We start from the raw sequence: 13,496 nt of genomic DNA on the forward strand, positions 1-13,496 counted from the left end.
GGAAAGTCCACCCTGAAAATAGATTTTTAAGTACAGTATGATCGAAAAAAAGTAAATTTCTCCTTCTCCGTCACCCATTGTGGGGCTTAAGATTTTTAAATATATTTAATGTATTGAATTAAAAAAAGAAAGAATTGTGTGCTGATTGCTACAGCTATTTGTGTCAGTCACATAGTTATAAGAAATAAATAATGCTAATAAAAGCTATTTGACTAAAATAATTTAAAAATCCAACATCCACATATACTTTATGTATAATACGGGATGGCCGTGTACCAATACCAGATATTTGTATAGGGCTGATACTCAGCCTTATTTCAATAAATGGGTACTTGCGTTGGCAGCTGTGGCTGTTTTACGATCGGGAACTAAATATAGATGCAATTTCTGTAAGAGTATAGAAGATCCATCCATTTTCTTCACCGCTTAGTCCTCATAAGGATCGCGGGGGGCGCTGGAGCCAATCCCAACTGGCTTCGGGCAGTAGGCGGGGTACACCCTGAACTGGTTGCCAGCCAATCGCAGGGCATACAAAGACGAACAACCATCCACACTCACAATCACACCTATGGACAATTTGGAGTGTTCAATTAACCTGCCATGCATGTCTTTGGAATGTGGGAGGAAAACGGAGTACCCGGAGAAAACCCACGCAAGCACGGGGAGAACATGCAAACTCTACCCAGGAAGCCCGGACTCAATCTCACGTCCTCTGCACTGGGAGGCGGATAAGCTAACCAGTCAGCCACCGTGCCTAATATAAAAGCAGAAAAAGATAATAGAAAGTTATTTCATGCAACTTAAAGAAAAAATGCTACATGGGCTATAGAGGTCTTGCTTTAAAATTATGTCATTTTTGGAAATTTTATGTATCAAATGTACTTGTGATATCGGTACTTGGTATTGGTGACGACTCAAAAAATTGCATTTTGGTACTGGTATTGGTTTGAAAAAAAGGGGTAAGTAACATCCCGACACATAACAGCTATGAAATGAAGAGAATAAGCTGTTGGGGAGTAAACACAATTCTATGGGACAAATATTAAATGAAAAAAAAAGGGTTGTAAAATATATCAGTGTATCTCACCACTGCCAGAAAGGCGTGCTTGGATACATTTGGAAAATTGTGACTGCTCAGACAATGTAAGCAGCTTTTGACTTGCATTGTTGATTTCGCCATTGCAGTCATCAGGCACCAGTGTCATGGTGGACATCGCGGTGATGGGAGAAGCGCACGGACTGATCACAGACCTGCTGGCTGACCCCTCTCTGCCTTCCAACACCTGCACCTCACTACGGGCTGTCAGCAGCCTGCTCACCACCCAGCTCACCTTCCAGCCTTTGCACCGGCCACGCCCCGCACCCCTGCTTAACCCTTCAGACGCCTACGTCTGCTCCGACTCCGAAGAGGGACCCGAGAAGGGTGAGAAGACGTCCATCCATAAGGTAAGGAAACTCACCGAGGCAACATATGGTTCAAATCACGATAAGAGTGTTGGGCCCAAACATTGAAATGTACAGTTGTCTTTGCGAAGTATGTGAAATTACCCTTAGATGGAACTGCGGTCCACTGTATTACAGCCCAAATGATTTAAAGAGCACAAATCGTTCTACACACATGTTAATCTTTGAGCCTGTCTTCCCGCTAATGGCTGCTGCTGCCTCTCAGACATTTTAGCATCAAATGAAGGAGTGTGTTTTCATAGGGTTGAGTGAAGAAAAATAGAGCACGTCTACTGCTTGGAGCTCGCTTCTCCCTTTCATAGCCACAGCTGTGTCAACATGACAGATGTGCAGAAGTCTGATATATGTGTGTGTGTGTGTGTGTGTGTGCGTGTGTGTGTGTGTGTGTGTGTGTGTGCGTGTGTGTGTGTGTGTGTGCGTGTGTGTGTGCGTGTGTGTGTGTGTGTGTGTGTGTGTGTGTGCGTGTGTGTGCGTGCGTGTGTGCGTGTGTGTGTGTGTGTGTGTGTGTAGCAGAAGAAAGAGGGACAACATGGTGGCGAATGCGTCTGTCAAAAAGACACACGAGTATGTGCTAAAATGTTGGATGTCCAACACGGTTTTGTTGGTATGCTTTAGTGTGTTTTTGACCGATCACATTGTCGAGACATGTACAAGTGACCACTTCGTCTGCACTTATTAAGACTCCCCAGAATTATAATGTCCAGATCTGTCTGTGTAAGAGGAGAATTGCAGGAGGGAAGTTACTCAGCAATGGGGAAAAAACAAACAAACTTTATTTACAGCAATGAAAAACAAACAGACATTCTGCTTTGACATTTCTTTTTCAAACATAGCGTCCGTCTCCATCCATTCATCCATTTTTCTCTACTGTATTTTACTTTTGGTATTTTCGTAGGCATGCACAGTTAGAAACGTGTAATTTCACTGTTGTGGGTGTGAACACAATCGACTTGCTTCTCAGCCAATGCAAGTGGCTCCTCTCATTCCCTTTAAATTAAATGCAGGAGAGGTGCACAGTCTACATGGCCTTGCAGGAGATTGATGCACGCAAAGTACATTTATAAGGAACTGTAAGAAGACCTTCATTAATTTGAAAAATATATCAGAGATGGTAAATTAATAATAATGCATTGATTTCTACAAAGATTCTGAAGCTTCGATGCTCGCTGTTGTTATGTTAAAGGATGAAATACGATGACATCCACCATACACGTCCACGGAGCTCAGAATCTGTCTGCCCGCTCCTCGATCAATTCCACCAAAATTGTGTTACACCGCTTGCACTGTAACTTAGACATGCTTTCAGCTGGTCTAAAGTTTTGTCTCCTTTCAGTCACCAAAGGAGGTTTGTACTTGCATGAAAATCAAGATACGCCAATTTTTAAGACCAGGGTCACATGAGAGAATGTCTCCCTTGACTGAATTGACTGATACCGCATAAGCTGCAGGCCTGTCAGCTTTGTGTCTTAATATCTAAAGTAAGGGTGTTCAAAGCCTGTTTAAATTCAAGTTAAAGATCCTCGGTTTATGACCAAATTTTATTCATAAAGTGGTGATGTAACTCGCATTTTTACACAAGTCGGAATGCACCAATGGTATGTCATTAACCTAAGCTAACGCCATAGTAAAGTCCTAATTACAGTAAATTATTGCATGACAAACGCCATAATTTTAGAAGTCATCAATTGAAAAACAGGTAAATATGTTAGCAAGCTTTCTTGTGCAGTGCTGGTAAACTTGACATGTTGTAAACCAAGGACACTTCGCTAGATGTCATTAAATGGTTTGAGTGTACCTTGTTGACATTACCTGTGATTAGCTTGAGATAAATGGTGAAAATAAACATATGCACAGTATGTACAGTAGTACTACTGTACAAACACGCAATAGTAAACATGTTAGTTTAATACCAACCTCCGACATTTCTTAACCCTGGAGAACCCACGGGGTCAAATTTGGCCCCTATAAATTCTGCTACTCAAATTACAAATTTAACTTCAAAAGTCCAGAGTGCCACTTCTGACCCCTGCACGGGGCCATCTAGTGGATGAATATTGCACTTACATGAGCCAGAGTGGTGGTGACAAGATGGCTGGCAACATGCTGTTTTGTTGAGCTGGAAATCAATCCAAACAAAACCATCTTCTCAGCAAACCATCAGATGGTAAAATTGTGTTTTTTTTGTTAATCTATTTCATATCATGTTGCAGAATGCCTAGGAGTATGTTTTATATATATATATTTTGATAAATTAGCAACTCTGAGCTAGTTCAAAAAAAAGGGTTAAAATTGAAGAACATATATTTTGGTGTTCTGTGAACTTATAGCAGTCATTTAATGTATAATTCATAATTTTCCAAAGAAGAAATGGGTTCTTGGGTTCTCCAGGGTTAAACATTGTGTCTGATATGTTGTGTTGCTTAAATAGTGTAGAGGGATGTGTACGGGTTGTGATATATACATAATATGCTAATGAGAGTGAAGTTGAGCAATAGCAGCAGCATGTGTGAAGGAAAGTGTGTTTTTGTGAGACACCTTACTTTGAATGGGCTCATTCAAAATTGGGAGCCAATATTTATTGGGTCATCATGCAGAAGACTGAGTGAGCGAGGGAGAGACGTTGCCATGTTTAGTGCCTCTTTGCCAAGCTGCTGCATGGCATGGAGCAGATGGAAGCATCACACACGGGCAAACAGGACTGGGATTCCCAGGGAAGGAGCAGAGGGGACCAAAGAGACTCGCACGGTTTGTGTGAGAAGCAGATAGCATGGTAATGTTGACATGACGTTTGGAAAAGACAAAACAAGATTGAATGCTCCCAATTATGTTAAAGAAAAACACCATCTGTGTGTTAAATCTTGATACAGTGTAAAAAGGTTGCTAGATGATCTTTTTGATCGGAGACAGCAAAAAGGGGAAGTCAACCCAAAAATCCTCTTTACTATTCTACTATATATTCTTTGCAGCCCCAATAATCTAAACACGTCATTCTGATTAATATTGCCTGTTTGGAATATGAATTAGGCAGCAAAATCCAGCTGTTTTTATCCATCTCTGGGGGCGGCCATTTTGTCATTTGCTCTCAACTGAAAATGACTCAAAGTTGTGAGCCCTTGTGCTGCATTCAAGGAAGGTGGGAAGTCACCATAGCAGCCTCACCTTACAAAAGGTTTCGCTGCCATCTTCCTGCTACGGATGCCCAAAGGAGAATTTTGCGAACGTAGTTAGCCCTGGTGGTGTTTGCAGCTAGTGTTGGACCCTATGGGTCGACCGCCGCTTATCAGTTAGGGCCTGCAGGTGGTCGTCGCTGAGTCCTGTTATTCGTGCTCCCGTCGCTTGTCACCTTTTTGCTCTTGCAAGCTTTTACTAGCTTTTAAAAAAAAAAATTTTACTAGCTTCTCGTGCTAGCCGCTCGTTAGCCACTCCAGCATATGTCTCGGACTAACTCCTGCTAGCCGCTCTTGTTAGCTGCTTCTGCTAAATCTGGCTCACTCGGTCGCCGTCACTCGCCAAGATGCTCGTTTGCTCACGTAAATTAAGAATTGGTGGTAGACTTGCGTAGTGTGGCCTCTCTGAGCCACCATAGTGTATGTGCTTCGAAAGCCATGTGCTTCGACTGCATTTTATGATATAACGAACTGTCACTTTAACCAAAACAAACAATTTATCGGAATCAGCCATCTTTATTATTTACATTCGCCTCGAGCATTTTGAGGTTGAAAGTGGGACAATCCAAGTGGCATATATCTGACGTCCCACCGTTCTCAAATGCAGCATTAGGCGCTTTGATGTCATGTTTCAGTGACAAAATGGCCTGGCTGCACCCTGTGACGAACGAAAACAGTTAGATTTTGCTGCTTAATTCACATTCCACAAACGTAATATTATTCAGAATGCCGCCTTTAAACTAGTGGGGGCACATAGAACATTATTATTTTAAAGATAATTTCTGGGTTGAGTTCCCATTGGGAGTGCTTTAAAACAAACACAAACATGAGTAGTGACTCTTGTTAGCTTTGTTGCCTTGATGACATTTTTGTGCATTTATGTCCCGCTCTGTGTGCAGCGTCTGAGGCGGAGTCTCCACCCGGGTCTTCTGAGGAGGATCTCCTCCACGTGGACCACCACCACCTCCGCCACAGGCTTGCCCACAATCGAGCCAGGGCCAGTGCGGAGGGACCGCAGCGCCAGCATCAAACCCTACCACGAAACACTCATGTGCAGGTAGTCGACCGTTACGCGTCTCACATATCCGGAGAGGCCAAATTTTAGTCACACGGAGCCATTTTTGCTCGCTCTATTTCCACAATCACATGCTTCATTAGATCATACTTTACCACACAACTAATCTACAAAGCAAAACCCCTTATAATGGCTTGCACGTTATGACATATTATGCCAATGTTATTAGGGTTATTCCCAGCGGTGTGGCTGCAGTTTTACCGAATGCATCAGCATGACTGCACAGTCATGGCACAATAGTTCACAGAAAAGGGATGCATGCGTGTGCAACCAGAGCCAGAATGGAAAGAAGGCCCACAGGCAAAGGCATTAACCTGAATAACTAAGACACGCATAAACTCTCAGCACATTAGCGCTGAAGATAGCACGAGAGCCTGGTCCATGAATGGGCCCAAGCGACTGTCATGTATATAATGTGTGGTTTTGTATAGTGTGGCGTGATGATGGGTTGTAGAGGCAAAAGGTTTGGAAGCAAGTATAGATGCATTCATGTGATGGTGTTGATATGTGTGGTTTGGGATGCACTTCAAATGTTACTTGACTACATTTTGTTCAGAAATAAATGCAAAACAAGTCAAAACAGCTGGCCTGCTTGTGTATGCCGATTTGCTTACATGTCACGGCCATAAATACAATTCTCCTTCTACGGCATACTTTATTGTGATCAGTGCAGAAATGGCGTTCTTTACAACGTGTTTGTGGTGACTATGCTATTATGTTTGGATGAATTCTGGACAGCTGAGCGTGTTTTGAATCAGTTTCCAAGTGCCGCAGAGTCAAGATTAATTTCCAAAGATCCCAGCTGTGTGTGTGTGTGTGTGTGTGTGTGTGTGTGTGTGTGTGTGTGTGTGTGTGTGTGTGTGTGTGTGTGTGCGCGCGCTTAAATATGATCTACAGGACATACTGTGGTGCTTACAATGTTTTTTCTTTCATTGTGCAAGCAATACTCCAGCAGTCATAGGTCACTCCCTAACGTTTCTGACTTGCAATTGGTTCAAGCCTTTGTGAACTTTACTTCTGGTACTTTCTTTGAGGGAGAAATTGTGTTGGTTTGCCTCCACCATCATCATCATGTCATTTCAGACAATAGTTTACTCTGTCCAAATATTTACTGGATAAAAAATTTCATATTCAGTGTGTTTACAATTGAACCTCTAAAGTTAAATGTCGTAGGTCGTAAAATTCCCAAATCTGACTCATTTTTTTGGAGTTCAAGCTGATGTCATCTATGATATCAAACAGAGTCAGCAAGCAAAATATTACTGCTAAATGTTTACTTTTTCTTTGGATTTAAATGACTTTTATTGTTTAGATTGACTACGGTTCTGGGTAATAACACATAGGATGTTAGCATATCTCACTTAAAGGCTTCCATTCAGAGCATCCAATAATGTAGTCTTTTTTTTTTTTTTTTGCTTTCTCTTTGGCTTTTAATGCAATTTAATTCAAAGCAAGGAGCAGCTTCAGCAAGTGCTATCAAAGTTAGTTTGTTTTCTATTTTCTAGTGACTGGGATTGACTGGCACCCTGTCCAGGGCATATGCCTCCCACTTTGCCCTGATTGCATGATTGGCTCCAGCTCACCCACGAAAATGAATGGATGTACAAATCTTTTTACACATTTTGCATTCTAAATTTCTTATACTTATTATGTGCAAGAGGTCGTCAGTTTCATGTTGGTGTTCCGTTCCTTCAAAATGGACGTCACCTGAATTTGTTTAAAAGTCTAACATAATGCTACCACTGATGTCAAGTCATAACTACAGTAAATATTTGTATCGAAAACAGTTGGCCACACACATATATAAAATAATCAAATAACGGTACTGTAAACAACCAGCGTTGACCAGTGTCCTGGAACGGCTTTATGATGACTTCAAGAGGTTCCACTGTCAATGCACTCAGTTGACATCTACTGTCACATCTCTTGTAGTCTGCCTAAAGCAGGGTGCATGCATGACCCCACACATGAACAGGAAACATATTGTGCGTATGCTTACTGCTTATGCATATTATGGCCAACACACCACACCATGCATTTAACAATTCCGATGTTAATATTGGACATTAATAGTTATTTTTGTAGCACATTATTTCCACAGTAAAAAAATGAAATGCCAACTTCACATTTCAAAAAGACTACTGGGGGCAGTGAATTTCCACATGAACAGAAATTTAGCCGGTTAAGTGATTGTCCCTGTTGGCCACAACCTGATTGATATAAATATGACAAGCGCACATGGATCAAAGGAGTTCTTTTTATAGTCTATCTTGGGAAAAAGTATTGTCACACTCGAGACTTATGTCCCCGTTGCGCAATGTCGTCAGTTAGGAAAAGGGGAGTCAAATTCATTTTAAACAATGCTGTCCTTTCCTATGTTGTAAAGGAAGCACCTTTTCATCTCTCCTTGACCTGACGACATTTTCCACATAAGGTAAAGGTGGTACAAAAGTTTTGAAAAATGACTTTCCTCACACATGAGTATTTGCGCGATTGTAAATATTGAACCATAGAATGATATTGATTTGTTGGCCCTGAATTGTTGTCCGAGTGAATAAGGGAGGAAACGTCACTCCTACAACACCTCACACTGCAAGATAATCTTTGAGAGACATCTGATATCTGTGATGATTTTGGTCTGTCAGTATGTGTGGACCCAGCTTAAGACATGCGGGTGTTAAGTCTGTCAGCAGCCTGTTTGGGGTGTGTATTTACACAACGACCGTGCGTTACATGAGCACATTCTGTAAATGTAAGCACACTGAGCAGCTCTTGTACACAGGGGCCTACTTTTACTGCTCTATAGGCTCTGCTGAGCTCAACTGGCTCCAGCTATGACCACTTAAGGTGGTGTGAGTATAAACAAACAGCAGGGCCTCTCCCCTGTCACCAGAACCCCACAATTATTACACACATTTGATACACCATCACCAGCACATTTGCAGAAAACAAACACAAAATTGAAGTGTACCGAGGTGGCTCTGGGTTTACTTTACCGCCTGAGAGCGCTATCATCGTTTAATTTAAACAGCAAGGTTATTTAAACTTGGATTAGGATCAAAACGTAATTTTTTCCCCCACTCAATTCCATAATGTTAATGAGATGAGTGCCTTGAGGTAACATCTACCATTGAAGCTTGATGTACGCTAATCATAACTATAATTTATTGAGTCATTGAGAGGAGCACGTAGGGAAAAAATTTGTTTAAATTTCCTTCTCTCTGCTTCATCATCATATCATTGCAATCTTAATTAGACATTAGGCCTGTTTTCCTTGCCCCCTCAATATCCCCATTATGTGTTATAAATTGAATAAATAGAATACCTTCCTTATTGCTCAGCCGCGTGCAGCCGCTGTGCTGTTATTTTCTTCACGTCATCTGGCTTAAAGAGAGAGTGGATTACTGGAAACAGAAGTAATGGCCGTAGTGTTTATTGTGGCTTGGCTGTTGTCTGATTGGGCCTCAGACCAAAGCTAGTTTGTCAGTGTGTTGTGATTGGTTAGACATAAAATCTACAACTGAGTGAGGAGAGGGAGCAAAGGCCTGCTGAAATGCTCCAAAAACATTAAATTCAACAACATGGAAGGAAAATCATTCTTTGAAACGGTCTTCTACTTTATGGGCTTGCTTTTCATAGACAACACATCTGTCATGATGCATAAATGTCGGCGGATCCTCATTTATGTAAGGGCACAAGGCTTGCTGCGTGTCTTATCCTCACCATGGGTCGCAGGCGTGCTGGAGTTTATGCTAGCTAGCTTTGGGCAGGGTACACCCTGAACTGACAAACAGCCATTCACACCTTCTCAACTTCAGGAGCATAGTATTTGCATGCCATTTTTAGATTTACTTTTTGCCTTAACAACAAGAATATCTGTCACTTTTTTGTTTGTTTGTTATTGTGCTAGTTTGCTGCGGCTACTACAGGCTTCCTCCCATATTCCAAAAGCATGCATGTTAACTGAAAATTCTAAATAGTTCATAGGTGTGAATGGAATTGGTATTTGTCTGAGTTTTTTTTTCTTTCCTTTTTTTTAAAGAGAGAAAAAAAAACATTTTTATAAATTTTTTTTAAATGTATTTGTTTTTTAAAAAAAGGAGAGCAATGATGATGTCAAATCGAATAAACAATACTGAGCTCTCCTGAAAAAAAGAAAAAAAGAAAAGAAAAAAAAAGGTATTTGTCTGAGTTGCACCTGTGATTTTAATGAGGTAAATTAGTATTATTATTCCCTTTACTAACACTGGTGCATCCATACAATTTTAATCAGCAATCTTTAGATAATTTTGCAGACAATTTACACTCATCCATGCATCTGTTTTCTACACTGTACTACTCATCCTAACCCTAACCCTAACCCTCGTCATTGGGTGCCTATCACTACTGACTTTGGATGAGAGTAGCTTGAGAAAACACGAGAGAAAACCCTCAAAGAAATCCGAGATTCAAACTCAGAACTTCTGCTTGTAAGGTGCTAACCACAGTGCATAAACATGCCAAGCCTATACATGCATCCAACCCTTCTCTATACATGTTGTCCTTAGTCAGCTCCTGGGTAAGATGGAGCGTATCGCAGCTGACTTTGGGCGAGAGGTGGGGTAGCTACACCCTAAACTGGTTTCCAGTCAAACACAAGGCACATGTCAAGGAAAAACAACCATTCACCCTCAAATTCACGACAATTTTGAGACATAAATGAACCAAACATGCATGTTTTGGGAATTTTGGGGAGAAAAAGGCCCAGTACCGGAAGATGGAACATGCTAGCTACACATAGGAATGCTTGTCATCAGACTGTCAGGCAGAAAATCTCGCCTTTAGGTCACTGTGCCGCCCTGCAGCCGCATATATGCACATGTATTTCCTGATTAAAAATGTGCCCGTTTGAGTATCGTCCTCCCTGCCTTACTGCCAATGGGTTTCTTATATAGTAGATATACATACTGTTTATGTGTATAATAGTTAACGTTGTCATACTTGCTTTACTTTATGCTATACAGGTGTAATTGTTGTATGAATTAATTGCTAAAGTGCAGATTTGGGGGAAGTTATGCTAAGTACAATACGTGGCACAACAAATCTAATGACAGGCTGAGTTGCACTCTTGTGTATTTACAGGCGCCCGTGCAGACTCAGGATGTTCTTGTGATCAAAGCAAAGTCACCTGATACCTGGCCGCATGTGTACACGTCCACCGTTCTTATTTTCATTCTGCGCTCAGGGCTCAATGTCAGTCACTGAGCTTATTCTGCTGCATTAGCAGAATAGGAAGCATGGCTGCCAGTTTTTCAACTTTTATTAAAAGTCAAACCTTTTAAGTCAAGCAGGCACTCCTGCCCAGCGCAGACCCCGCTGACAATAATGCACTAGCTGTTTGCCCGCCAAACTATCAAACTATTTTATATTCCACACCTGCTAGACATTACGTGCAGCGGTCCGACCTGGTCGCACAGACACAACAGAAGTCTTTGTTGGACCCTTGGAACCATTGGTCTAGGGTGGGTGAGGTACAGTTCACCAAACAATTTATCAGAGGAGATAGGAAGCCACACTGCATGCCTTTGTGCTCTTGGTGACACCATGCTCAAAAGACTGGCAATTCCTCCAACACAGAAAAGGTATTTTAATTGGAAACACCTACAGCCTGACAATGGCCACAATAGGGAAACACTTGAGAGCTGATTGAGAGACTCCGTGTAGTGATGTACTGTATCGAGAATGGACTCGTAATTCTTAATGTCATTCCGAGTAGCACCGAGATCAGAGAATGCTGCCTGTCGTTTGTAATTTATTTGTGTGGTCATCCATTACATTGACTGATCTTTTTTTTCTGTTGAAACATCTGCACAAACTGTTTGTTCAAGCATTGACAGGAAAAAAAATACATAAAGGGGATCCCTTATTAAGTTTTTTTTTCTTCCTGTCAACGTCCTCCAAGTGTTTTGACATCCAAGAATGATATATTGAATGGGATCTGTCCCAATTCTTCAGCTCAGCTGCTGACAGCAAAGGCTTGTACACTTTGTTTTCGACAAGCAAACATGTGTACTATTCTTGGTCTGTCCCCCCCCAGTGCATTTCAGCTGAATGTGCTCAGTTTGGGTTGGTTTTTAATTGGTTCCTCCAAGCACTGTGTCGACAATATTTATATATTTTTCAATATGACAAAAAACTCGTTCAACATCCGATCCCTCTTGTCTACAGTTGTGGAAGACCATACATCAAACTGAGCCACGGAGAGGGCTCCATAGACAAGGGAGACAGGATACCACGCTCAGGTATGCTCTACAACGGTTACACTTTTACTTCAAATTTGCATGTAACAGTGCTTGAGATCTCAGCATGGGGTAACCTGGTATCTTTTCTTCATTCTCAATGAAATTACTCAATTTTCCTTAAAAAAATAAACAAATTAAGACCCTTCAGTGAATTCAGAGAACAATGTTGTACTAAACTGTGGAGATACAGCCTTACACAGTTTTTCACCATTCCAGTTTTCCTTATTTTTTTGGGCATGGCTTAAATGGCGTCCGGTGACACACTTAAGAATCCTCAATAAGCCACTCTTCCACCAATATAAATTAATGGAGTGCCTTTGTTTGCATCATGATTACTTGGCACATTTCTTCAATTGTGTGCAGCTAGCTAGTTAGCTATGAGTCTGCCATGGATACCACAATTTACAGAAAAGGTCTGTGTTATTTAAATTTACAAATGTTAAATATTTTGTTATTCAGGCTACTGTAGCTAATATGTTGTGATCCAAAGCATTGTCAGTATAAACTAGCAGGTTGTCCTAAAACATCTGGTGTGAGTCACAGCCTGATTGACGTTTGCCCGCCAGCTCGAAGCATCCTATTAGCATGAAAGCTAGCTGGTGGCTAAAGCCTCTCGTTGTGTCAACAATGACTCGATGGGATAAAATCCATTTCCAATTCCAAAAAGGAAATGGCTACGGAAACACAAAAAGTGTGGAGGAAGCAGAGGGCACAGATTACACAGGAATTGACAACACACTGATAAATAAAAAGGTTTCACTGAGATGAAATTCACAAATATACAAAATAACCACGAAATGATCATTCAAATTAGAAAATATAATTAGAATGAAAAATTATAAATTAAGTACATTTTTAACTCTGTTACACAGCTAACCCTATTTTTGGAATCGTAACGGTTGTTGTACAACTTTTCTGGTCAGATGCACTCGTACAAGAAAGTCGTAAAAGACAAGGCAATATTATAAGAACATTTTCAGAGCTTTAAAATTTTGGTTTAAAAAAAACATGTCCAAAATGAATCCCAGCATTTCTTAGTACAGGCATATCTAATGTTCTAAATGTGAAAATGCTCCATAGATTATGCTACAATTTATCTGCAATTAAACAGGACAAGTCAAAAAAAAATATTTTTAATTAAATTGTTCTATGCGGCCTCGCTAGTCTAAACACAGTGTTCTGATAAATGTTACTTGTGTATTAATGTTAATTTGTGGAATACTGTATGAATTAAGCAGCAAAATCCACCCATTTTCATCCATCTTGGGCCGGCCATTTTGACACTTGCTGTCGACTGGAAATAAAATTACATTGCCTAAGGATTTTGCTGATTTATTCATATTCCACAAACACAATAGTATTCAAAATGTAGTGGTAGCTCATAGAACATATATATTATGAGGAGGGTTTTTGACTTAGAATTTCATATTTCAGTATAGTTCATATTTTCCATCCCAAAAATTTGAGGAAGATCCAAAGAAAAATTATAATGTAAAAATGTAACCACCA

The 13,496-nt window shown here is 40.7% G+C and overlaps 1 protein-coding gene across 2 annotated transcripts in view; it reads left to right on the forward strand.

The window, feature by feature from the left end:
• LOC144053563 (cGMP-inhibited 3',5'-cyclic phosphodiesterase 3A-like) overlaps positions 1 to 13,496 on the forward strand; it is an 85,838-nt gene that overhangs the window by 63,047 nt on the left and 9,295 nt on the right. For both annotated transcript variants that reach the window (XM_077568135.1, XM_077568134.1), the window contains exons 3-5: positions 1,186 to 1,446; positions 5,531 to 5,688; positions 11,914 to 11,987. In XM_077568135.1, the coding sequence (XP_077424261.1) occupies positions 1,186 to 1,446; positions 5,531 to 5,688; positions 11,914 to 11,987 (493 nt within the window). The remainder of the gene's footprint in view (positions 1 to 1,185; positions 1,447 to 5,530; positions 5,689 to 11,913; positions 11,988 to 13,496) is intronic.

This window comes from Vanacampus margaritifer, chromosome 6 (assembly GCF_051991255.1).
Source record: "Vanacampus margaritifer isolate UIUO_Vmar chromosome 6, RoL_Vmar_1.0, whole genome shotgun sequence".
NCBI classification, from domain to species: domain Eukaryota; kingdom Metazoa; phylum Chordata; class Actinopteri; order Syngnathiformes; family Syngnathidae; genus Vanacampus; species Vanacampus margaritifer.